This window comes from Melanostigma gelatinosum (assembly GCF_949748355.1).
Source record: "Melanostigma gelatinosum genome assembly, chromosome: 6".
Taxonomy (NCBI): domain Eukaryota; kingdom Metazoa; phylum Chordata; class Actinopteri; order Perciformes; family Zoarcidae; genus Melanostigma; species Melanostigma gelatinosum.
In genome coordinates, this window is record NC_136639.1 from 13,810,766 (window position 1) to 13,836,669 (window position 25,904).

The 25,904-nt window shown below is 44.7% G+C and overlaps 1 protein-coding gene across 1 annotated transcript in view; it reads left to right on the forward strand.

The window, feature by feature from the left end:
- The window catches only part of arb2a (ARB2 cotranscriptional regulator A), a 148,354-nt gene extending 123,369 nt beyond the window's left edge, over positions 1-24,985 (forward strand). Inside the window, exon 11 of the mRNA XM_079270899.1 lies at positions 22,625-24,985. Coding sequence (XP_079127025.1) covers positions 22,625-22,785 — 161 coding nt within the window. The 3' untranslated portion in view covers positions 22,786-24,985. The remainder of the gene's footprint in view (positions 1-22,624) is intronic.
- Positions 24,986-25,904: the final 919 nt, after the last annotated feature.

A 25,904-nucleotide genomic window follows, 5' to 3' on the forward strand; every position in this document is an offset into this window, starting at 1 on the left:
GATAGCAGTGTCTCTGCCCTTCTCCCCGCAGCTTGTCCACTGTCTGCCCTCATCTTCTCTGCCATGGTGCTTTACTCTCATTCTGTTGTCATCTGTCCTACGCGGCGCTTCATGAGCTCGAGAGGTCAACACAAGTAAACACTGGCCGACAGCCCAGACAACACGGAGCTATTGATCTGGTTTGGTGGGAGAGGTGATGGGTCTCCTGGTGGGTCTCGAAGAGGGTTATGACCTCCAGGTCTAGACCACACCGTCCTGGGTCCTTCAGTCGGGGGAGGTTAGGAAAAATTGAGTATCAGGCCAACAACAGTCATTCAGTGTTGACCCACTGAGAATGCCTTAGGGCTTAGGGCTATCATGGCTGCAGGTGTACGGCCTCAACATTTGGTCCAGGACAGGGTAAACCATATGATACACAGGCAGTTTGAGGTATTTGAGGTGGGTGGGGTGCAATATGGACAGCAATGGGAAACAGTAGCCCGCTTTTTCTTTTTATTTTTTTACAGATATTGCCGACATCTCATGGTTTTAATATTATTGTGATATGATTTTTCAATGTTTACTGATTAGGAGCTGCAATTTCACAAGAGTGGAGTTGATGCCTTGATACCAGAGCTTATCCCTGGTATTGTACTTTGTTAAACATCCATTTGCCCCTTGCATAATTTTAGACTCATCCACCAACAGACAGTGCCAGCAATTATACAAATACAGATTTAGAGCAACAATAATTGGACAATTAGCAGTCTAAGCATTGCCCGAAGTCTTCAACATTGCCTGGATGCTGTGAAGCAGCTGCATGTATCCTTCTTATACAACTCTTTACTGGTCTTAAAGTTGTTTGTACTTTTTGTCTGTGGATAAGAATAATAAGGTAAAAAGTAATTAATGTTGGACATTATTGTTGTTATCATAGCTCAAATAGTTGTGGTTAAATAAGTCTGACAAGTATTTTTGATTTTTAGAAACAATTTATTTCTCTGCCCACAACCATTTGCTTCTCAGTGTACATAACATACTTTCTCTATCTTATGCCGCTTTCATGGACATCCTTGCACAGCTGCAAGGAATTTACGATTCATGATTTTTTTTGTTCCATTTACCAAATTGTATCCTCACTGCAGGCGATATTATTCGTATTTATTTGACGTCAGAATCTTTAAGGTTAAAACGACAGTAGGCTAATTACATGCATTATTGATCTGGCAGGAGGTTTTAAGGTCTGCATGGTTAGTGGTGTGTTAGTCCAGTCCAGAGTTCTGGTTAGGGCACACACACACGCATAAATCCATCAACCCTTAATCTACTGTAGGTTGTGAGCTGCAGGAGTCGGTGTCACTAAACTTACTGAGATCTAGCAGCATTTGCAGAACATTGGCAAGTGATGTTTAAGTCTTGCAAAATGCACAGTTCTATGGGATCAGGGCCTTAGTCAGATATAAGGGCCACTCAGTGACCCCTTGAGATAGAGGCCTATTCAACGGCTCAGGGCAGTGCAGCTGATATTTGAGAATATACAGAGTTGTTCCACCAAGTTCTGTGTGCAATAGCTCGCAGATGGGCAGAGATTAATCAGAGAGGTAACTGTGAAGTAGTTTGCAATTAGACTGGAAAGCTCTGAGGCATGCTAATTGAATCAGAAAATTAGCAACAGCACTGTACTGAGCTGTAATAGGCTAGCTTCTGCTTGCAGCAGGTGCTAGCCCACTCAGCTGTGGAACAAGGTATTTAAGTCACATTAGCAGCAGTAAAAATATTCCTCGATATGGAACAGTTAGATTTTCTGCTTGTTTTCACCGCCCATGTCACCAAGAAGAGCCAAACAGAGAGCCAGTCAGCTCAGCCAGGCACAAACACTACAGCCACTGACTTCACAAAATCTCAGAATGAGTAAGGAATTGATTTGTTGAAAGATACATAAAGACATGTTAATAATATAAAACGGGAGATCAGCTTGCTAGTGATTACATAAAAGTCATATGATGCAACCTTGTATTTGAGCCGTGTTAATGTAGAAAACCTCTGTCTCCACACACTGTGATTGTAAATGCTGGTTTGCTCCTTCAGCTCTCGCAATTCTCTCCCCTGCTCCTCTTCCTGCTCCTCACCTGCTCTTCCCTCATCTGCTATCACCCCCTCTTCATCCCTCCTCTAGCCTCTCGAGGGCTCTTGTTTGCTGACATCTCTCTCTCTGACACAACATGAAAAAGTGGTGCGGAATTAAAAATTGATCACTTTTGAGCATGGGGTTGCCGTCTCATCTGCTGTTTGGCTATGAAGGAGAGAGAGAGAGGCAGCGGGGGAGTCGCTTTTGTGGGAAGACTGTGCAAGCAAAAGTTCTTTCAGGGTTTCGTAGAGTCAGAGTTAGGGAAGCGAGTGAGAGAGCAGAGAGAGGCAAGGCAAAGCGAGATGTGCAAAGGAGGAGAGAGTGATGTAGAGAATCCCCCAGGCAGACAGTGTTGTGCCTCGTAGTTCTGGCTTTAAAGCATGCTGCTTGCCACACATACAGTAGGAGCAGAGGCCATGACAGAGGGAGGGAGGGATGGAGGGTGTGTGTGTGTGTGTGTGTGTGTGTGTGTGTGTGTGTGTGTGTGTGTGTGTGTGTGTGCACGCACATAATTCAGGCAGACAGTATCCTCCTTTCTGACAGTTGAGCCCCCCAGTCCTCCTCAACATTCCGATCCTGCCCTGGCTCTGCTAACTCTGATATCTTCATCAGACACGCCTTCCTGCAAACACACACACACGCACAAAACCCACAAGCACAAAATACATATATATGCATGCTTGGATAAATACACAATGACACATGCTTACATACAAGCTAATGCACATGTTGCCCCATGCAAGTTCATAGACACAATTTGTCTCTGTAGCACAAACACACTCAGACACACACACACACACAAAGCTTTTTTACGATTTCAGCTGTGTGTGATCATGCTCATAAGGATGATTGTGCCATCTGTATTGATTGGTGTGTTTTTGTCTGTGTGCATATGTTGTGATGTCTGTGCTTGGCCTGAAATTAGAGAGGATGGAATGAGGTCTTAGGTTGATGAGAAGCCATCCGCTATAAACCAATGTCATGCATTGATTTTCCTGGTAATGAGTTCCCAGAATGTAGACATGCACAAAGGCGTTGAAAGATACACATACAGTATGATACACGCACACTGTCACAAGCCCTCCTCTCTTTGTGGAAACAATCATAAATGATAGATGAGAACATATAAAATATATCTCCATGTTATTAAAATGTCTTGCAGATAGCTTTATGTTCAATGTTTTCTACATGTCATCAGAACTCCTTGCAAACAGAAAAACGTATCTCCAGTCATCGTAATTGTTTTACCTGAACATACCATATCGGTAATAGTGGCCGTTTCTAAGTAGCTAATTCCTTCCCCCAGCTATGGCATGTGCCTCCAATTATTGTTAGTATTTGCTGAAGTGGTGCATGCGCTTTTTTTGCAAATCGTACTCTGGCACAAATCTGAACTCTGTACTGTTCACCCCTCCAAAATTAGACAGGAGAGCCTCGCTTTCCTAAAGACGCTTTCTTTATCTCCACATCCCCCCCCCTCTCTCGCTCTCTTCCCCTGCTTCTTTCTCTCCCCTGCTGAGAGGATGAGGGCACTCCCACTCTTAAGTCAACTGTAGAGCATTTACACTGAGGTAACTGGAAGGTTAGCTTCATCAGCTTTTAGTTTGGAAACACAGTACCTGCAAATAAGCCCTCAGTTACTTTGACTTACTACACTGAAACTTTTACTTTCAGTATTTACCTCAACTTCCCGCTCATTCTACATGAGACTGAGGAACCTTTCATTTTGTATCAATTATACAACAGGATAGCGAGTCACATCATATGGTTTGTCCTTATGGATTCATTTTTACTCCCCTCTTTGATGCTCTGAAGATAATTTCTTCTGGCATAGGTCAAGTGTTTCTTCAGGAATCAAATCAAATCACCCATTCCAGCAACCTTTATACCGGTACTTTAGAATGAAGAGAAATTCCTCCAAGCATGTACAGCTGCAATTCAGTTAGCTCCTCTCCCGGCAGCATATTCCAACACCAGCTTGTTAAACAATTTCAAATCTCAACGCCAACTGTAGCCTCATACAGTTAGCAACCCCCCCAAGCCCTCCCTCCATCCATCCTTCTGTCCCTCCGTCCCTCCTCTGATCCCATTTCACAGTGGAACCATCAGGAGCTTATCCCGATCTCAGCCTTGGCCGGGGGCCCAAAGCAGTGCATGGCCGGCCTGAACTCAGCTGTGAACTCTCAACCTTTCCCTCAGCGCCCTTCACTCACTGCTTTGCTGGTTCCCCCTTTACTCTTTACCATCTATGTCTGCCTATTTTAGGAGGGTTTTGGATGAGGGCATCAATGTGCAGTGGATGCTCTTATGCACAGTTTACAGGGCACGTCTAAACACACTCAAGGTGTCGAGTAGAGCTCGACTATAACATAAACTCTCTGCTATTATCCAGACGGCAACCAGCCGCCCGCTTAGCCAGTCAGCTAACTAGCCAGGGAGTCACTCTGCTGCACACTGCCAGTCAAGCAACTATCATGGTTTTCAACTAAGCCATCGAATGGAAATCCGAGCCAAAAATACTGTAAGTCTCTGTTTTAGTCATCACAGAATCAAACCAGCAACTTTAAACTCCTGCCTCCCTTTCTCTCTATCCCTCAAAACACCAACTAGTGTATTTCCTATGTATCAGTCATTACAATAATGAGATTGGGGTCTTAGACAACTTAGCGCATTCCATAGTAGTATGTGCCACTGGTTATGCTATTCTGGACTGCATGACCCTCACCCTGCTTATGCTTTGCTGGCCTTAAGGGGTCACAGGAGGGTCAGGATAAAGGCACTGGTCCAGGTATGTACACATACACATACAATTCGTATTTGTTCATCAAATAGTTAAATTCAAAGGCAGAACTTAAGACTTAATGTGAGAAGTCTTATGAGCTTCAATCTGGAGGAGGATGTAAGGTTGCTTAAGTAAACCATCATTTACAAGACTGGAAGATAGAATGTTCAGTATATTGGGCATGTACAGTGTATTTATTTTATTCATAGAGATGTATGATGTTTTTTTAACCTTTGACGATAGAGAGCACAACATTCCTAAGTTAGTTGCCGGAACATTTGCCTCTGTGGAGTTATGCTGGGTCATAGAGGTGCTGTGTCCACAATGGGCTGTGCTGGTGGTGCTGGGCATGCTGGGAAGGTAATGTCAGATTACGTTCCTGTCCCTCTGGGAGCAGCGTGCAGCCAGGTTGCTGACAGGGCTGAGGTGCTCCATGGCTGTAAACCCCTACCTTTGCTCGTGTTGCAGAATGTCAACCCAGCACAGTGAGCTAGAGCAAAAATTGTCATCGTATCAACTCTCAACTGTGTTCACAGAGAGAGGGAAGGTGAGAAAGACAGATAGGTAGGTAAGAGAGGTCTGCTCCACAGGAAAGAAATGAGAGAAGCTCTGTTGGCTTCTCATATTTAGCTCCAAAGAGATTTGACCGTGCGTGCATGTAAGCCCGCACTTGTGTAGGCGTGTGTCTGTGTCTCTGCGTGTATATGACTTCATCTTCTGTGTGTGTGTGATCTCAGTGACACACACACCCTTTGTGAGGGGCACATCACACTACAGATGACCCTGTTGAATGGCGATGGTCCTTTTAAGTACAGCACCCTGATGCAATCCGCTGTAAATACATTAAGCCAAGCTGCAGAGGAGGAAGCTGCTTATCCATCCTCTCTGCCTCTTTCTCCATCTTTTCCTCTCTTGCTCTATCTTTATCTCTTTCTCCCTCTCTCTTGGTCTCCCCTTCATTTGCTTTATGTCCGTTTCACTGCATTTGTCTCATTCTCAATTTTCTTTTATCCACTTTCCGGTCCCCTCCCTTTTCACTACCTCTATCTGAAAGCACTGCATGCAGACACTCCCCAGTCGCTAAGCTTCACTGACTTTAAACTCTGCCGATCTGGTTTACCCCCTCTTCTTAGCATTACTGCCTGCTGACCACCTTAACCACCAACCTCATCGCCCGTCACCCTGGCTGGCCATAAGTTTCAGCCCGAACCTGCCTGCAGGTCACAGGGAGTGCCAAAGGTGCGATGAGTGATGTGGCACTCTGGCTGACCCCTGGCAGCTTGGCAGGGCTGCCTCCCTAATGAGATTAGCTGGGTAATGCCGACTCTGTGTCTGTTTCTGCTGCCGCCCAGCCCGGCCCACCCTGGGGCTCTTTATTTATCCAGCAGCAGGATAGGGTGTGCCAGCATTCGCAGGTCGAGGGCAGGACAGGACCCACAAGCCCCCCCCCCCCCCCCCCCCCACGCCATCTATCTGGACTGTCCAGTCTGGGTTTGCTGTTTCTGCTGTTGCATGGTTTTTGCCCTCAATATACCTCTAACTACCCCGCTCTGTTTCTGTGACTTAGCATTACTCACTCGTCTTGTGTCCGTCTGCGTCTCTGTCTGTCGTTCTCCATCTCTCTATCTTCTACCATCATTGTTTATTGGGCACACAGGCAAAAGTGTCCTTTAATGGCTAGACCGAACAATACTGCGCAATGATCAAACAATGCCCTGGTCCTTTGAAACACTCACACACACACTCTGCCCCGAGCCATGTGTCCGGGCAAGAAACCCGGGAACCTCAGCTCCCATGCGTACGTGTGACTGGCTTTGATGATTGCTCAGAGCAGCGGAAAGTGCAAAGCTGCTCAGTGTACCGCCCTGCGAAGACACACAGACTTAGACAGTATTACCAAAGTTATGACCACCTGCCCGGAACTACTAAGGTGGCCAGACAACTAGTTTGCACACGCAAATATAAAATTTGCAGCCATCTTTATTCAGAACATGATGCTAAATTTTCTTTCTCTGTGTTGCTGTAACCCTCTTTGCCTTTGTCCCTTTGTTTAGGTGGCTCTGAGAGATGTTATTAGTACCCTTATTAGCAGTGAGCGAGTTTAAGTGCCAATTAAACGCCTACAACTTTGTCACCGTGACAGAGTGTTTTTATGAGAGGGTCCTCAACAGACTGGGGGCCTCCCGTGGCACAGGTGTGCCCCTCTTAGCTCTAGGGTCACTTTCATCCTGGAGTGTGTGACAGCTCCTGTGAGTCTGACAGTGACTGTGCAGCCCAGCCCAGGTGTCCAGGTGTTCTGACTTTCTGAACATGGTTATAATGTGTGTGGGTGGGTGTGTGTGTGTGAGAGAGTGTGTGTGTGTGTGTGTGTGCGTGCACCAACACCTGCTTGGCTGTAGCCCTGGGGCACAGACAGGTTCAAGTTCCACCCAAACAAACATCCTCTACCTATCGCTCATTAGACGTGTGTGAGTGTGAGAGTGAGTGAATGAATATTTGTGTGCATATGCCTGGTAACAGTGTGTGTATCCAACATACTACTACTGTATGCCCTCTGCACTCATCATTTACACTGAGGTATTGTGTTACCTAGACATGTCAAAGTCTGCCTTTGTGTCAGCCGGCAGACAGTCAGCTTGCTCTTCACCTTGTGATTGCTCTTGATTACACAGGCATCAGGTTCTGACATTTTGTGTCCCAGCTCATCTCTGGCCATGTGAGAACACCACGGACAAATGTGTCATCCTCAGCCAAGAGGAATATTTAGGGAGGTGAATTAACTTTAACCCGAATCCCATTCCTTGTGTTTCAGTCTAACACCTCTCTCTGTCATATAGACATGCCAGAATGCATGCTGAAAAGACCTCGCCTTCTCCTTCTCTCTCTTTATCTCTGTATGCACGCTGAAAAGAACGGAGATACACATGCACACACGTGCACATGTGCACGCACAAATACACACAACTGCCCCCCACCCCCATACCCCCCACCCCCATATCACGTTGCTGATATGAACCTTTAGAAAAGAAATCCTGTTGAATGAAATTAAATTGCGAGGTGGATTTAGAGGCCTCCATGTTAATCTCTGAAGAGAACTGCAAGCATAATAGCCATGCAGTTGGATGTACAAGAAACCTAATTAACCGGAGACCTTGTCCATCGATGACAGGTCAAGGGAATCTCACCCACACGGCACCTCTTTTTTTTCTAGTCAACGCATTGCTCTAAATTTCTGCAAACCGAACATCTCCCTCAACCCTTAAAACTCTGTTTACATCCCCAATTGCATGCAGTATTTCCCTGCATACATATTGGGATCATTGTGTGAGTGGCTTATCCGAGCTGTGTTTCCATCTGCAGCTTTCACTTTTGAGTTGCCAATTCGAAATTTTCAAAAGTGACGACATGCTTGCTTACAGGGAGATACACCGCATATTAATCGTGATACGAGGACACTGCCATTACATACAAGGTAATAGATTTTGTTCTATTTTTTAACTGTATTGCATGTAAATGTTTATTTTACCCATTTTTTTCAAAGGACAAAAATACATCAAGGGATGTAATGTCTTACAATAAACATGTGCAGAGTGTTAATCCTAAAGGGAATTTCAATCATGGTTATGTGCATCTCAGATATTCCCTATGAACTGCGATGCACTGCGGGGTTACTGTATATAGTGTGCTATATATATTGGCCTGGTTCATGTTCTGTTTGTGGTTCTGTTCTAGCAGAATGGTTTGGCTGGTTAGGAAGAGGGCAGTAAGCTTGAGTAAAACTGTCATTTTTGGTAATCTTAGTTGCATACGATTTTACACTAACTTTAGTACTCCCTGTGTTATAAAAAAGAGAGAAAGCCCCAGAGCGTTTGAGAGACTGCTTGTGAATGACGTTCTTGCATGTATGCACATGTGCAGTGCATGTCTTTTTTCTTAAGTGTGTGGTGGGGTTATTCTCCTTTACCACAGAGTTTATGTCACAGGGCATGGTGCCCAGTTTAGGATCTGTCGGGTGTCCCATCATAGTGTGCCCCTACAGGGACACTAGAGCAGGACAGCCCCAAGCCATATGGCGGGAATCCCTGGTATAGGTTGGCTGGCCAGTCACTTGGACGGCAGCACACACACAACAGCCACCTCCCTGGAGACTGAAGACTGAAGCTTTGTTCAATATGCTAGCTGAAGGGGCTTTGTGGAGTCTTGGAGCTCCGGACTTCACTGTGCTCCATGCCGAGCACACTTTTCCATGAGAAATAAAGTGTCATATTCAAAGATGCCTCACACAAAAAAAAAAACTACAAGATGGACGATAAAGCTGGCAACCAGACGTTCAAAAGACTTCCTTTGCAGACTGGGGTTAATTGTCAATTTGAATTCTTTCTTTTTTGTAGTTTGTGGCAAACTGTTCAGGATTTGCACGACTAGACTAGACTAGATCAGCCAATACCAGAAAAGAATGCCGGAAAACAGAAAAGTACACAGGAAAAAGGAGTAATTTGAAGTGTGTGAGTCGGTGGGGTAGAGATAGAGAGTTAGAGTCGGACAGAGTGTATCTGAGGTGCAAAGTGTCATTTGGTTAAAGTCAGACAAACAGATTAAGAGAGTAAGACAGGGAGAAGAAGATGAAGGAGTCAGAGGCAGGGAAAAAAACAAGGTAATGAACAAGAGAGAAAAGAGCAGTGAGAGAGGAAGATAGAGAGAGGATCCCTCTGGATGTAGAGATTGTAACATCACATTGTAGGGTCCCTTATGGGACAGCCGCAGACAGAACATACTCCCTGCTGCATGCAGGAAGAGGAAGCTTTGCCAGCATGGGAAACATACAAGAGAAGAACGAGAGACGTGCGGAGCAGAGAAAAACGCAGTTCCCCCCCCAGAGACGAAGAGGGAATTTTCTGCTAGCACAAACACCAGGCCGATAGCTGAGAAAGAAGAGGGGAGGAGATGGTAGAGAATAAGTAAAAAGAGCGATGCTGGGAGAAGGGAGCGGTGTGATGCATTGTGGAGATGGTGGGAAAGCAGAGGAGAAGGGTTCATAGATGAAGAAAAGCAGAGGGGTAAAAGTTACTGCAGAAGTCGGATAAATTGATTTGTAACATAATGGTGTAATGAGAGAAGACCAGAGTTCATAGGGAACATCGGTCAAAGTAGTATATGTTATCATATATAAGGCACAATATCAACACACGCAATTAAAAAAGTCAAAAATTTTGATCGACATCATCATCACAGAGCTATTTCCTCAAATCAAAATACGTTGGCATGGTCTATGTTAACTCACCAGCATTATTGATCGCATACTAAAATAATATGAATTACCGCTCATGCTCACCTTACACTTTTTATTTCCACAACAACCACAGTTTATCCCTTCATGGTTGAATTGTTGTCTCTTGGTGCAATCACTGCACTGATCACCATGGTGGACACAGTAGAAACCCATTAAGCTTTTTTTATAGGTTTGTGTATTAGGATGGCAAACATTACCCAGAATACCATATATATATATATATATATATATATATATATATATATATATATATATATATATATATATCGTATCAGTAATGTATGTGTGCACCACTGGATAAGTGTGGAGGGGCCAGATGAAAAGTGCCATTAAACCAGAGTAACCTAAGTGGTGTATTAGTGCAACTCAGGGGTCATCAGAGAGGCTCAGAACATAGGTCAGAGTGTGCTGCTGTGAAATTGGACATTACCGCTCACCAATGCAGCAATAAATACAGAAAGAAACTTTAACTGTTGTAAAATATGAGGCAGCCCTTTCTTCCTGCAGCATATAAGGGTGTGCATGACTGTGGGTGTGTGCACGCGCACGCAAGAACGCATGTGCTTTAGTGTGTGTCTAGGGCTGCGGTTTTGCTTGAGGGAGGGAAGAGGATGAGGTTAGGGAGGGGTTTAATATGCTACTTCAGCCCTCGGGGGGCTGTACAGTTGAAAGTCAGTGCATGAGGCGTGCAGAATCACACCAGCCAGCAGTACAGAGGGACTGGGGGTGGTGGATTGGATGGTTGCTATAAAAAGTGAAATCATATCACTTAGCAGCTGAGTGCAGATAAAGCTGTGTTTGAACTGGGAGGCATAAATTATACATTGTAAACAGAGCGTTGGGAGACTACGGCTCGTTTAAATTATGACGGAGGGTAGTTTTTCTCCTCTCCTTTCTTCCTTCCTTGTGCTTCTGCTGCTCTTACTCACAGTTTCCTTCCCCTGTCTGTCAGTCTTCTGATCCTGCTGACTTTTTTTTTTACCTCTTGCATCTCTCTTTCCCGTTTCTCCATCACCTGCCTCAACAAGCAGCCACCGCCACACATACTCAATCACATTCTGTAATTGTTTGCTGTTTGAGGCTCAGGATACGCCATTTTCGCCTAATGTGTCTGTCGTCTCTTTTAAATGTTTTCATGATCTGCTTGGTTGTGGCTTCCCATTGTTGGAATGCAATGACACCTCCTCTAAGTCCTCTTCCACGGTGTTATTGAGAAGCAGCGTTCCACACACGTCGTGGATGGAGGACATAACTGGGTGCGCGGCCTGGCAGGGCTCGACATGATTTGATCAATGTTCCCCTCCTGCATAGTTCAAGTTGGGCTGCTGTGTTGTTTTTTTTTAAAGGTGCCTTCGTCCCTCCTGACAAGTGCGAGGTTATTGATCAGTTTATTCTATTTGCCGTTGACCGCTCAGCACCGTCTCTGTGCTCACAAGTCAATAGTGGAGGATTGAGAGGGTGAGTGCCTCCGCTGACCTCCCCTCCCTCAATTTCTGATTTGTCTCGTCCACCCCACCACACACACACACACACACACACACATAGAAGAACACACACACATGCAGAAAATGAATGACTCTCTCTCTCTGCCCGTTGTACCCACACCTCTGATCCCAGCTACAATTTTGATTAGTCTTGAAGTGCTGCAAGGTCAGGGCAGGACTGTGTGTGTATCTGGTGTTAGCTGATGCCGTCAGATAAAGGGCTTAAGCTCTGTTGGGGTGGGTGTTTTGTTTTTTGTCTGTGTACCGGTACATGCGTGTCTTTGCCAGGGTGGGTGTAGATTGAGGTGGGCGAGGACTGTTTGTTGGGCCGTGTTCAGACCAACAACGCGTCACAGAAGCACGGGAGCTCCATTGGTCTGGGTGATTAGCACAGTAATAAGTGCACAAATGAAATACAATCCTGGAAGATGTCTGTGGTCCTTCCAGGCAGGTTTTTTCAACTCGAAGTTGTCATAATCATGTGCTCGAGTGGCTCATTACATATTAGAATTAGCACAACACTTTACATCACACGCTACCTGCAATAAGTGATTGATATTTTTTGGCCAACTAAGTGTATTGCCAGATGCCAACATGTTTCTGCCAGATGACCCTGCGGGAGTCTCCTGAGACGACTACTTCACTGCACAAATAGAGTGATCTCATTGACATGAATACAGAAGCTGTATATGCGTGTCGCTCAGTGCCTTTGCCATTGTGCTTAACCGGGAAAATTGTAGATTTTCCTTTATTTTTGGGTCATGAATTAGCATCACTCAGTTCCTCTCTCCGCTCATCAGCTCTGCTTCATTTTAGGACTTAGTTCATTTATGAAGACCAGACTGGGGGCTGCAGCCCCTTGCCTCTCCACGGAGCGAGAGGAGATAATTATTCTCTTTCTGACTCGCACATTTCGATGAAAAATGCATACAGCTGGGACTGGAAGCAGCTTATCAAAAGGTTAACCCTTCCCCACAGTTGTCTGTGCCTACAGAGGGAGCATTTCCGACAACAGTGGCAGCGTCGGGCCACTTTGTGTTTTCCTGCTGTTTTGTTTGGGTGTTTTCAACATTGTCGTGACCCGCCACTGGCCCGATGCGTTGTTTTCCCAAAGTTAACTTTCAGACACAAGCCAGCCGTTGAGTGCTGCTACACAACCAAATTATTCCAACGTGAATATATATATAGATATAGATATAGATAGATCTACAGCAGACGGTTATTTTGTTTTATCAACTTTTAGCTTCATCCATATAATTAAACACTGACGTAACATGCAAACAAACCAGTTTAATCATAATCTCAGACAACAATTGTGAAGTCTGTCGAGTCTTTTTCACGTATACTATGTGCTCTATTCAGTATGCACGTCATTGTGCTTGATAGCTCTTTAGATCATCTCATTGAGATGCAGAAATCTTTTGCCTTTTTCACCTTCACGTACACTGTATTCCCACATACACGACTGTCACTCATTCATACACACGCATGCACACACGCCGAGTTAACACACACACACACGCACACTTGAGGCCTTATGTGGACGGAGCGCTGCCTGGGAAAGTGATAGCAAGAGAAAAGAAGCTCTGGAGAGTGAGTTATCTCTTTAGATGTCATTGAGGGGCGCCTCTTTTCTCTCCCCTCTCATTCCCTCTATCATTTTCCTCTTTCTTCCTCTCTCTCTGTCTCCCTCTCTCTTGTTCCCACTTGCTCTCTCAAATCATGCTCGCCTCCAGTGGTATTCAGACAGTCCAAGGACAAAGTAGAGATATGCTGGGAGCAATGGACTGTCCGTCAATGTGTTTGTGTACGTGCATGAGTGTGTGTGAGACAGAGAGGGGTTGATGTTGAGTCTTTGAAGCTGTTCTCCCCTTGTCCTGACAGATCGGAGTCTGGTCCCTCTCCGTTTAACCCCCTGATGCTACATCACACACTTGCACACAAGCAAAACACACTTTTCAGGCTGCTGAGGACACGCATAACAACACGATGCACAGCTTCCTATTGTCGAGGTCACGCCATTGTGTTTAAGGACTGTTGCGCTTCCTGCATGTGATATTTATTGGCTTGTCAAGGTGACGGTAATGATATTAAATAGTTCATTTCCATAAAGAAGTAGGATCTGCATTTTATTTTTTATATTCACACGTTTCAGCCTTGTGTTTGCGGCACCAAGCCAGGGGTCTCTGTATCATTAAGTCATGCAGTGTGTCAATGTGGGCTTGGCTTGTCTGACTTAACCAAACTGAAGTAGATGGCCCCAGGGTCTGTGACCCTGAAAGAGGCGCACACACAAAACCAACCAGATGCCTGACCTGCCTCATGCCACACACATACACAGATGAAATCCATCCCGGAGACAGACTTCTCCCTCTCTGTGTGGTGACGTGCCTGCTGCGCTCTCTCAGACAAACAGGGGAAATCCTCCTTGTCTTGCCTTGTCCATCACAGGCCATCTCACTCTCCCAGTGCACGTGGGCCCCTGCAAACCCTCCCCCCGGCTCCAAACCCAAGAGATTTAACCAACACACATGTACACACACACACATGCACGTGCACGGGCCCCTTGGCTCCAGCCAGGTTCCCCTGACGCAGGGACACACGCAGGCAGGAAGTTTGAGGAGAGGTTTGTGTCAGTTTGCTTCTCTTAGAACACTTCAGGTCTGACCCTCTCTTGACCAGGCGGCTTCCTCCTCCTCCATCTCTCCGTAAACAACACATGCCAACGACTGAAGGCGTGCCGACTCACCAAGTGTAATAACATCGCTCATGTTTTGATGTGAAGCGGGACGTCTACGTGAGTTAGGGAGGCTGACTCACGTAGATATGGTTGTGTAGCAGAAACGTTGTGTGTGTGTGTGTGTGAAAGTGTTTCCTTCTGGGTTTTCTCTGATTGCAAGGATGGCAAATCTTCGTCAGAGAGGAAGCCATGTTAACCTGTCACCTTAGCAGTCTTCTCCTCCCACTATTTATCCATTGTGTGTCCTTAAAACACACACCCGCCCATGCACATGCGTGCACACACACACTCGCACACATAAAGAGGGTTTGTCCACTGATCTTGTTGAGTGTGTGTCAACTCCATTAGCACATTCCCAGATAGGGCCAGAGCCCTCTTATCTCCGGCGACCCATTAATTACACTTTGTTCCCTTAAGTGATCTATTTCAGACCTGCCCCGCCCTCAACACCCACTTGCTGCTATCTCCACCCCTGGCCTCCTCCTCCCGCACCTGACCCCTCTCCTCTTCTCTTCTCTTCCTCCTCTTTCTTTCATCCCTCCAACTCACACACTATGTCCCCCTCTCTGTATGTGTTACAATGCATGGGATCGCGAGGTCAAGCGATGAGTAGCTGTACACATGCATAGCAGGTGTGTGCATCTGAGACACAAAAATATAGAATCAGGCTCTGATAGAGCACCTAGTTGGTGGATTTAGATGTTAAATCTCCCTTGCAGTAGACTCAAACTCTGTGGAAATCCTACAGTCTAGTATACCACATGTTCAACAACAACACTGTTTCTTGTTTGTATGTATCTGCATCCTCAGCATCCAGGGAGAAGTGTTCAATCAATCAGCAGTTGAATTGCTGCTGGTTGGCCCCAGTGGAAATCTGTCGGGTTAAAACCAGGGGGCTTGTGTGCATGTCATCTCACACAGATTATGTTTTTTTGTGTTTCCCTTCAGTTCGGTAAGTCTGATGCCAATAATTTAAGAACTAATACCGTGTGCATTCCCTCACCATGCTGCCAGTTTATAATGCCTTTAGATACTTTGCAGTTATACCTTGCATTGCGTGAAACATGCGTCCGTGGTGTTAATGACTGTGTTCTATTCTTCTATAGAGCTCACACAACCTGGTTAGTGAAGGAGGGCTGCATGTAAGGTGTGTGCAATCACCATGGCCTTGTGTGGATGGGGGTTCTCGCACTCAAAAGCTGTCTATTCTGTGACCATTGATTCTGAATGTGGCCTGTCTTTCTTACAGGTGCAAAGGGGCCTCTCTTACCCCTCTCCTCCTCCTCCTCCTCCTCCTCCTCCTCCTCCTTCTCTTTTGTGACTGAGTGATGTGTGTGTGTCTGATATTGTAGAAGTGTGGATGTGTGTGTGTGAGTGTGTGCGTGTTTTTCTATGAATGGTATTGTCCTGAAGGTGCTAGGGAAGTGTGTGTGTGTGTGTGTGTGTGTGTGTACGTCAGACCTCATTGTGTTGAAGTGGAGCAGAGGTTGTGTGTTTATGTGAGTGAGTGTAGTACAGTGAAGGGGTGTAGCGAGTGTGCAGTTCGGCTTGGTTTTGGTAATATAGACTCTGTGCTTGTGTGTGTTTGCGAGTGTGTGTGGTAGCGTGTTCATTGGCGCACCCACATGTACGCATGTTCCATCTCCACCAGAGTCTTTGGCAAGGTTGTCTGTCCTGACCCTTGCCCAGGCGTCATGATGTGTGTGTGTCAGTGTGTGTTTATGCGCTTGTGCCTGTGTGAGTGCACGTATACGCATGCATGCAGTGCCTCCACTAATGGACAGTCTTTGTGGGGGCCTCTCTTTTCAGCCATGCTGCTTTTGAGACACATTGTGCCCGGGCATAGAAACAGAAGCTCTCCATTGCCCTTCAATAGGCCAAAAACAAAACCGTGTCAGGCGAGCTAGCAGCCCCTGAGTGTTTGCCATTTAAGTCCCGACCAATGGTGGTGCAGATGGAACAAAGGCCCTGGACAGGGAAGGAGGCCTACACTGTTTACAGTGCTAATGTCTGGGTGGCACTCCCAACAAGGCCCCTCCATACACATACATGTGTACGCACACTCAGTCACTCAATCTCTCTCTTTCGGTGTCTCTCTCTGTCACATACGTACAGGTAGACGCACATGTTTAAAACGAAAACTGACAGTGACTCTTGGACATGCCGGAGTGAACATTTGCCCCCCCCTAATGGATAAGCAACAGAAGAATGGTTCATGATGAAAGGAATGGCAGAAATTGTGTTGCGTGTGCATCTGATTGTTTTGCAAAGATGCTAAATTTATGAATATTCCTGTGACAAAGACATTGTCACAATTGTGTGTTTCTTGGTGTTGTCAGATGGATTTGGTTGTTATGAGCAAATGGTGTGCTTAGACGATAATTTCAAATCCTCCCTTTTAACCAAATTACATATTTTATGTAATTTGCCATTAACTCTGCACAGATTGTTCTCTTTCTTTGTCACCAAATGGCTTCCTGATGAAACAAGACACAATGTCCTGCTGTTGATATAAAGACATAATTGGATTTCAAGTTTAATTAAAACAGTTTTATAGTCATTCTGTTTTTCATTCATTTCATATTGACTGATTTTACTGTAGAGACAAATTCATAGCAACATGTTGCTTTTAGATAGTGCTAACTTGAATATTCAATTGTATTATTTGATTGCACTTTGTAAATAAAACATTATTTAACGTCATTATTATTACAAATTAAGAAGTAAATGAAAAAAGGTGCAACTGAGCTGTCTTGCTCTTGTTCCAAAAGTGTCTCATCCGCAGTAAAACGACTGACATTGAGAGGTGATGTCAGAAGCGGGGGCTCTTACCGAAGAGGAGTGGGGAGAGTCTGACACTGGTATCAAATAGCTTGCGCTGTCCTTGGACCAGGGTTATCTTGTAAATACTGCGCTCCAAGTCTATAAAAACGAGGGTCCTTTATGACGGCCAAGGCCACTCATTCACGTTAAAATAAAAAAGCACTCAGTGCAGTCTGGGTATGGAAGCGGCAAGTAGGGAAGGATAGATGAAGGCGGGGAACAGAAGGAGAAAGGAGAAGTACAGTGCCGCACTGTCTTTTGTGTGGAGTCCTTGTTTTCTGGAATTTCCGGAATTATTATATGGAATGTAAAGCAGCTTACGTTGGATGATGATTTCAACAAGTTAATGTGATATTCTCCTCTCTCTGGGTTTTCTTTCCATTTTCTTTCCCCATGTCTCTCTTCTGTTTGTATTCTATTCTGAGTAAATACAGAGTCCCCTCAGCGGCCCCTGTAGCTCGTGATTCAGGTTCCTCATCTCTGGATGTGTAATGAGTTCTGCCTTGTTTTTGTCCAACCACAACACACAATAACAAGCAAAGTAATTAAAAGCAGTATGAGGGAGATGGATGTGGAGGGGTAAGCGGGGAGCAGACCCCGCTTACCGACGAGCATTACAAATGAATGGCATTCAAGAAGCAGCAGTGGTATTACCGGTTTGATGAAATGAGCTCTGTTTTAGTCATTTTTATTTCATTTGTTTTTTTGTTTGTGATGCATCTGTGTCTCTCCTGCCCCCTGTAGACATGTGAAGGCTTAGTAGCATGTTGATTTAAAAAACAAAATGAAGACACATAGCATCGCAAACAAAGTCTGATAATACCTACGGTACACTGTCCATTTGATGTGGATGTCTTCACCCTGAATGGAAATTGAAAGGCGGTGGTGGGGAGGGGGTTGAATTTTGATTTTTAATTCGCTTTTTGACTGAGGACAACACCTCCATGTTTTGTTGAAGAGGACAGAGTTGCTCCGGCAGTGTGGCTGACCGGCTGTCACCTGCCTGGGCTCTCTCTGTGACCTCGTCTCCAGTGGCAACATGTCCTACCCCTTTCGACAGACAGCCACGTGGGACAAAATGACATTCTTGACCTTTACGCATGTCGGCAAGCAAGATGACAACACGAATAACTGACTGTATGCTCGTGTGCATTTCTTATGGACAACCACGCACACATAGGTAATACACACACACAGTGTCTTCACACACTGTGCACATACTCTCACACACAGCATAGAAGATCATCTAATATCAGAGAGTGTCGGGGGCGGAAATCCGATCGTCTGACAACCAGGATACAGATAGCGATTCCCCACCGCTGATCCATGCAACAGATAGTTTCCACAAACAGCAGCCCGGCTAAGGTTGCAGCCCGCCGGGGCTCGCACCCCAACGCACTGCTCTGCGATAAAACAAAAGCTTAGGTTACCGTCGATAGGAAATCAATAAGAAAATACACGGTTTGTTTTAGATTTTTGATGAAAACCTTGACAAGAGGAAATGAGAAAATGTTTGCTTCTGCATGCAATATTATCATGTGCATCAGCCCTGTTAGGTATTCTGTTTTTGTAATTTTTGCCTCACAATTACATCATTGCTCATCTCCTTTTTTAATTGAAGCTCATTAAATGTTTAACCCAAATGTCAGTATATTTGATTCGTCGTATTAATAATTGTTTAAAGGAATTCAATTCACACAAAGAAAAGTATCATTGCTTTACTTTTCCCTTGTCTCAAAATCCTCTTAATAATTTGAATATGTATTTATATTAAACATGAAGTAAAGAGATATGGCCCCCTTCACATCAATGTAATTACGAATCACAAAAAAAGTTTGATTCAAATAAAATAGGCCATTTGTACACAAGCAATTAACTGGTGCGGCTTTAAATAATGTAGCCCAGATGGAACCTAATTATAGTCGGCATGCTTTGATTCTGGCTTTCTGTCGGAGTATCACTCGGGGCGTCACTTTGGCTTTTCAGTCACCTAGCGTTTGTTTTGAAATTTGTGACAATCAGAGCCGATTACCATTTGTAACAGCATGTAGCGTTTGGTGCGAAGGGAAGAAAGCATGGCCGATAGCTATGGAGGAGTTTCCTTGTTTCCTTTTTAACAGCTCAAAATTCTCCTCCTCTGTTCCCTTACCTCTCTGCACACAAATGATAACAACAGTGTGCGCGTGTGCGTTGGATGGTTGGGTGTTTTGGGGGAGGGTACAGTGGGTCTGTGCTACATGTGTAAGTGAATGTATGTTTGAGTGTGTGCCACCCATTAGTAGACGCTAGCGAGTGACAAATGTGTTTGTGTGCGTGTGCGTGTGTGTGTGTGTGTCAGCGTGCGTGTGTGTGTCAGCATCTTGTACCAGTGTAGAGTCACATGGAGATCAAACAGTCAGTCAATTACCTTGAGAGGGCTCCAGTGGCTGTGACAGAGTGGAGGAGGCTAAATATCCTGGATCAAATACTCTCTTCTGCCTGTCACATAATGAGGCAGCTTCACCAGGCTCAGACAACACACACAGAATGTTCAAACACAGGGCGCAGGTTCGCCGCCGGACTGAAACTCTGCCATGACCTGAACAGAGAGCACGGAAGGGGAGCTTACACCACAGACCACATACCTGCTTTTTCCTGCACTACAGTGAAACATCATCGTGGAGCTCTCTCTCTCTGTGTGTGTGTGTGTGTGTGTATGTGTGTTTGTGTGCGTGTTGCCTCACCTCAAGGTTACAGCCATCATCATTCTGCTTGCAGAAATAATCTCTGTTAAGCTTGCCATTGCCTAATGCTAATTACACACACATTGTGAATGTAAAGAGAATCTTTTTTTTTTCTGTACTTCCCGTGACAATACCCAATGTTATGGAGCGCACAGTAACACTATTATTGCATTTACAATAAATGAGGACATAATTGCATTGACGATAAACTTTTTCAGTACGGGAGTCAGATTGGGGATGAAGTAGTACTCATTGGCTGTTTATGGCTTCACTTTACACACAAGATTCAGCCAGATGACACTTCATCGATCTCCATATCTTTTAAAGATATTACTTTGATTTATGGCATAGCTGAGGTAATTCTCTCTCTCTCTCGCTCTCTCTCAGTCTTTAGTGGTTATTGAAGCCTGGTCATTGGGGTTCCTCCTCTAAATCAGTCGTCACATCTTAGCTTTGACAACATCCATTAAGTTCGACACACTTTGGCTATTAAAGGAAGAGTGGACGTAAGCTGTTAAAGGCTTATTTAAGACAGTGCGTGGGTTTATGCCTCTATGTGTGTGAGTGTTGTTGGGTGGGGTGGGGGAGCTCCACCATATAGAGGGGTGGAGCTTAACGCCAGAGTCATTGGAGGGGCACAGGCTCATCTGCATATTGGCACAGAGACGCCCCCCTGGTGACCCCGGACTGCGAAGGGATAGCGTGGAGAGGCTGGCGGCGTTCCGGAGGAGTTCACCACCAGTTCAGGGTGAATGAGAGAACGCTGCGGCATTGATCGCTTCTGCGGGAGAAAAAAAGGACAAAACAGAAGTAAAAACACTCGTGAGGGAGAGACCGATAAAACAGGGAAAATGGAGGAGGTGGAAAAAGACCACAGTGCCTCAAATTGGATATAAATGATAGATTAGACTTGTGAGAGGGCTGTGTCTTTGTTTTCCAGGGTTGGGTGTTATGTTGAGCCCTACACAGGTAGCAGAGTCACTGAGAGTGCAGGGTTATTGACTCCCATGATTGCCAGGCCAGTAAATTTAACCCAAGGCACTGACTGCAGTCTGCTTGCTATATAGCGTGCAGCACAGTCCCTTATCTCAGAGTGATCGAGAACCCCTTACATACTCGTACACACAAAATTACACAAACACACACACCACCGGCAACAACTGAACCAAAATCCACACACTTACCCCCGGTCCAACAATCATACACACAAACACACACTTGCACGCACACCATCTCCATTAATGCGTCCAGGCAGGGGTCAATCTAATAAACATGGGGTCAGTGCAGTGGTCATCAGAGGCCTGTCTATGGTGAGAGAGACTTTAAGGGGCTTCCTAATTGTATCCCTGTGGCCTTCTAGTCTAGCTTTTTATAGCCGATCGCATGTGCACAGGAGAGAGGCACTGAAGAGAGGAGCAGAAGTAAAGTGGTATTTTTTAATGTACTACTGATTTGACTTAGCCACAAGGGTCGTGGTCTTCATCTCTTTTCTGCAGGGACCAGTTGTTTTCTTACAACCCTAACTGATTTCAGATACTAAGCTGATCATTTTTTGTTTTTATCCCCCCCGAGTAGAGACACATTTAAATGTGCTTATCGTAAAAACAACTGTGCAAATAAGGATTCAAAAAAGAAAACTCATGACTTCAAGGCTTGTATTCACTCATCCCTCGGTCTGTAAACACATGTAGATTTTCCTTAGATCCATCTATCGAGGGATGCAACTCTTAATATCATCTCGCGGCAAACCTATTCTCCCTCCGGGAAACAAGAGGGCACCTCAATATGGCTTCTCGAGTCCAGTTACAGTTGTGTTGCTCAGCAGCTGAGCTGCTAGCCAGCGGCGGCAGAAACAAGCCATTATCTGTTAGTGCTCTCGCTGAACGGTTAGCGAGCAGGAGTAGGAGACAAGTAGGGCAACAGCTGCAGCCGCGATCTGTCCCCATCATGGATGCTTCGATGCAGAGCCGAGGTGTTCTGTTGTAGGGGAAACATAGAAACTGCCATTGAGTTTGCAAGCTATCCAACTAAAAAGCTGGCCAGTGATACCCTTACCCCGGAGGCCAGCAGGAACCCGAGGCGCATGTCCCAAATTTCAAGCCTCAGTGTGACCCCAACTTTGGGAACTGGCTAACCTGGAGGAGGTCAGAGAGAAACCCAGCCCTTCCGCCCCCCCCCCCCCCCCATCACCGCCAGACCACTTGATATGCTCACTAGTTACGTCTCTCCAGCTTCTGTCTTGCCTATCCTCAATCAGCCCTTTAGAATGAATGACTACCGCTCCACTGGGTTTGCTTAGTGCCCCCATTGTTCGTAACTCTGGTTTTGTTGGAAGGCCTGAGATGGAAAGAGGGACGTGCTGTGGTGTTGATTATCAGGTATCCACTTAGATAACATATTCAGACTGTCCCCTTGGACTAATAGGTCATAGGCTGTCATGGCTCTCATGGAAAAGGCCTTAGACTCGCATGGAGCAATGCAGTACATTGTGAGAGTAGTGAGCCTTACGACACAAAAAAATCTCTTCCAATGGTATTTGTTAATCTTTTAACAGCTACATTTTTGAATATGTCAGACTGTCCACTGTACTTTTTCTTTTTTCTACAGCTTTACGGTAAGCACATGTGTTGTAAACCCTGCTCATGCTCATGTTTATGTGTGGCTCTTCTACATAGGCACAGAGCGCCACGAGCTGACCTCCTGGATGAGTTTCAACTCCATCTTCAGGTTCTTCAGCGAGGTCCTGGAGGCGAAAGAGGACGAGGAGGCGGTGGAGAGCTCCAACATTGTCACCACACGCAGCAGCTCCCTCAAAAACAAACACCAGGATTTGTAGAGGACCGATAAAAATGACTGTGAACAAGAGGAGAGGGAGGGCGGTTGCAAGAGATCAAAGGGGGGAATGCAGAAAGGGAAGCTAAGGTTCCAGATCCTCTCTGCTATTTTTCTTCTCCCTCTGTTAACGTCCCTCCATCTTTCTCTCCTCACTGTTCTCCCCGAGTGTCATTTCTCCCTTCCAGCCCTCCCTGGCTGTGCACACACATAGCCTTGTTGTTGTAAGAGACAAGAGTACGGGGTCACCATGTATACATCACAATAACGTTTTGCATTACTTCTAGATGAGCGCAACTGTCAAAGCAATATGGGCTGGAGTGTTAGCGCTTCCCGTGGGCTGTGGCCTGGCTGCGGGTACGGGCCACGGCAACAGAGATTAAGGCTGACAGGCGCTGTGTACAATGCGCTGTGGTGCACCTCTAATTGTCCTGACATCAGCCTGAACTGAGCTAATGCCCCCCCCCCCCCCCCCTGTATGGTTTCATCTGCTAAGGTTCAGTATCATTCCAACCTGATCAGTGCCCATCTTCTGCTTTTTTTTCAAAGCCCTCACCCACCACAAGTGTTTGTGTGAACACACAGTCTTAACTGGTGACCGTTTGTTTTGTTTTAACAAAGGGAGTTGTTTTCATGACTTCTTCGTTCCCAACTCCTCCGCACATGCAGTCAGTTTTTAAACTGGACTTTTCTCATTCAGCCGTGTGTAAAATGTGGTTCAACGCTGTGCCAGACATTTCTGGAATTGCAGTGCTTATAATAAGACGTTTATTTTTCTCAACTTTGAGCTAAATTTGAATGCAATGTCTCATACACACATTCACACTGTTTAATTTTTTTCTAATATTAAGCCAATACTTGAGCTGTAAGTTTTTACTTTGAATATTTCTAGGATTGATTTGCAAAACTGGGGAGAGTCCATCTCTCTCTCGCTCTTTACTATAAATGTGTATCTTTTTTTTCAATTTGATATCCTTGAAATTGATGTCTCCAGATGATGGAATGTGATGAAACAAATAAAACAAACACAACCTGTGCTGAATAGGGAAAATGCAGGACACTGAGCATATTTAAAATTACTTAAAGTCAAGCATCAAAATGGGTTTGGGGGATTTCTCATTTTAACAGGAGCCAGAAGTCAGCTCACAACACTCATAAAGCCTCAATATATCGACTTACACGTGTCAGGAAATCCAAGATTTCAATATTATTCTAAGCCTGAATGATATTTCTTTAGATGTTGGAAAAATGTAACATATCTATTTTTTCCTCCCAGCAAAGCACTCTTCTTGTGTACTTAGAAGTGACAAAGTCAGCTCCCTGCTCAGCTGCACATAATCTGCCTTTGTGACACAAACATGATATACATTTTCCACAAGGCTGGTCTGCTTTATAAACCACTCAGGGCTTAATGGAATACATTTCTAATGTGTCATGACATCAGTAAAAACTCAAACCGGATACGAAATCTTATGATACCTTAGACACATTCTCCAATATATACCTTTTTTTATATATACTTCAAATAGTTCCCATTGTTTAGCTTTTACACTGTGAAATCCTGCCTCTCCTGTCCTGTGTTTATGGTTTAAGGCTTTTGTGGATTATCTTTCCGCTGTAATGAGACAACTGTGGCTGGTGGTTGCAGGCCTAATTTCCTTTTAATTTGATTCAGATCTCTCCAGGTTCGAGCAAAGAAGTTTGCTTATTATTTGATTTGATGAGTTTCGTTTCAAGATACCATTGCTCATCTTTCTGCTTTTCAGCTACAATCAGTTCATTTTTCTCTCCATAATTTGTATATTGTTGCCTTAGGAATAAACAAGACTATGTTCACTGTTTTTAATAATATCCAGCAAGCCATATGTGAATGGAAGTAAAGATGTAAGAGCAGCCCAAATCCAAAGCACAGCCTGCAAATAAAAGGGGACTCATTTTGTCAATTACTCTCTAAGTCTCTGTATTTTGCAGATGGTGTATATTGGTTTAAGGAACAGGGCTGTTTTGTTTTTATCGCATAAGTCTATGGATTTCATGAAACCGCGAGTGTCCTGACGGGTCACACATTTTTGTGATGATGTTGATTTCATTCTCTTTAGTTTTGACCCGTCTTGGTTTTAAACGGCTGTCTTAAAATGATTTTAAAGTTTGATTACATTTTTTGCAATTAACCTATTAAACCTGTCGAAACCAAATAAAATGAACTTTTGCATCTTGCTTTATGTTCCTATTGTGTTGTTGATTTTTCTTTCGTTTTGCTTTTTATTCCCTCGTGCAGAAGTAGGCTATGTTACTGGTGCAGAACAGCGCACATTAGGAATGTGTGGAAAAATATATCAGTAGTCGAAGTCAGGTGCGATTGAGCCGAAGAGAGACAGAGATGTGGCCGAAAGTGGAACGCGAGTGCAGCGGGACGAGTAAGTCGAGCTCCGAGTGAAAAATGACCTGAGTCATCATCTCACATGACTTCTATGAAATCTAACCGACGACCAACTCGCATTAATTCGCTGCCACACAATCAGCCAGTGTTAAAGTGTCCTTTGTCGTGTTTCTAAACAGTTCAAACCACCAATTTAGCATTATTTCACTGCTTTTATTTTTTAAGTTAAGCGGGAGATAAAAGTTTGACATTTTAAAAGTTGTCCAATAGGCCATCTTTCAACTGATTGTATCGTTATTGAGTGAGTAACTAAGTCACTAAGTGTGTCAAAAGGAAAACAAACTATAAACAGTAATTCCACTCTTTTTGGTCATTACTTTTGGCAAAGTGAGCCCCCCCCCTTCCAACTCCGCGAGGTTTTACGGCATCATTTGTTTTCACACGGTGAAACCGATCAGGTCATTAAACGCCCCCTCAATAAATCTTTAGAAATCTTTTCCATTAACCCCTGAACAACAAGTGGAACCAGGCGAGTTCCCCTCACACCGTGTCAGGCCACTGATTAAAGAGAGGCATTTAATCTCACACACACATACACGTACACACACATACACGTACACACACACACACGCGCGCACATTACACAACTTTTTGATTTACAAATGTCTTTAGAACGTCCTAAAGAGAATACTATCTAATTTAACAATACCGTGATATTGACAAAGAAAACTCTCTTGTATTAG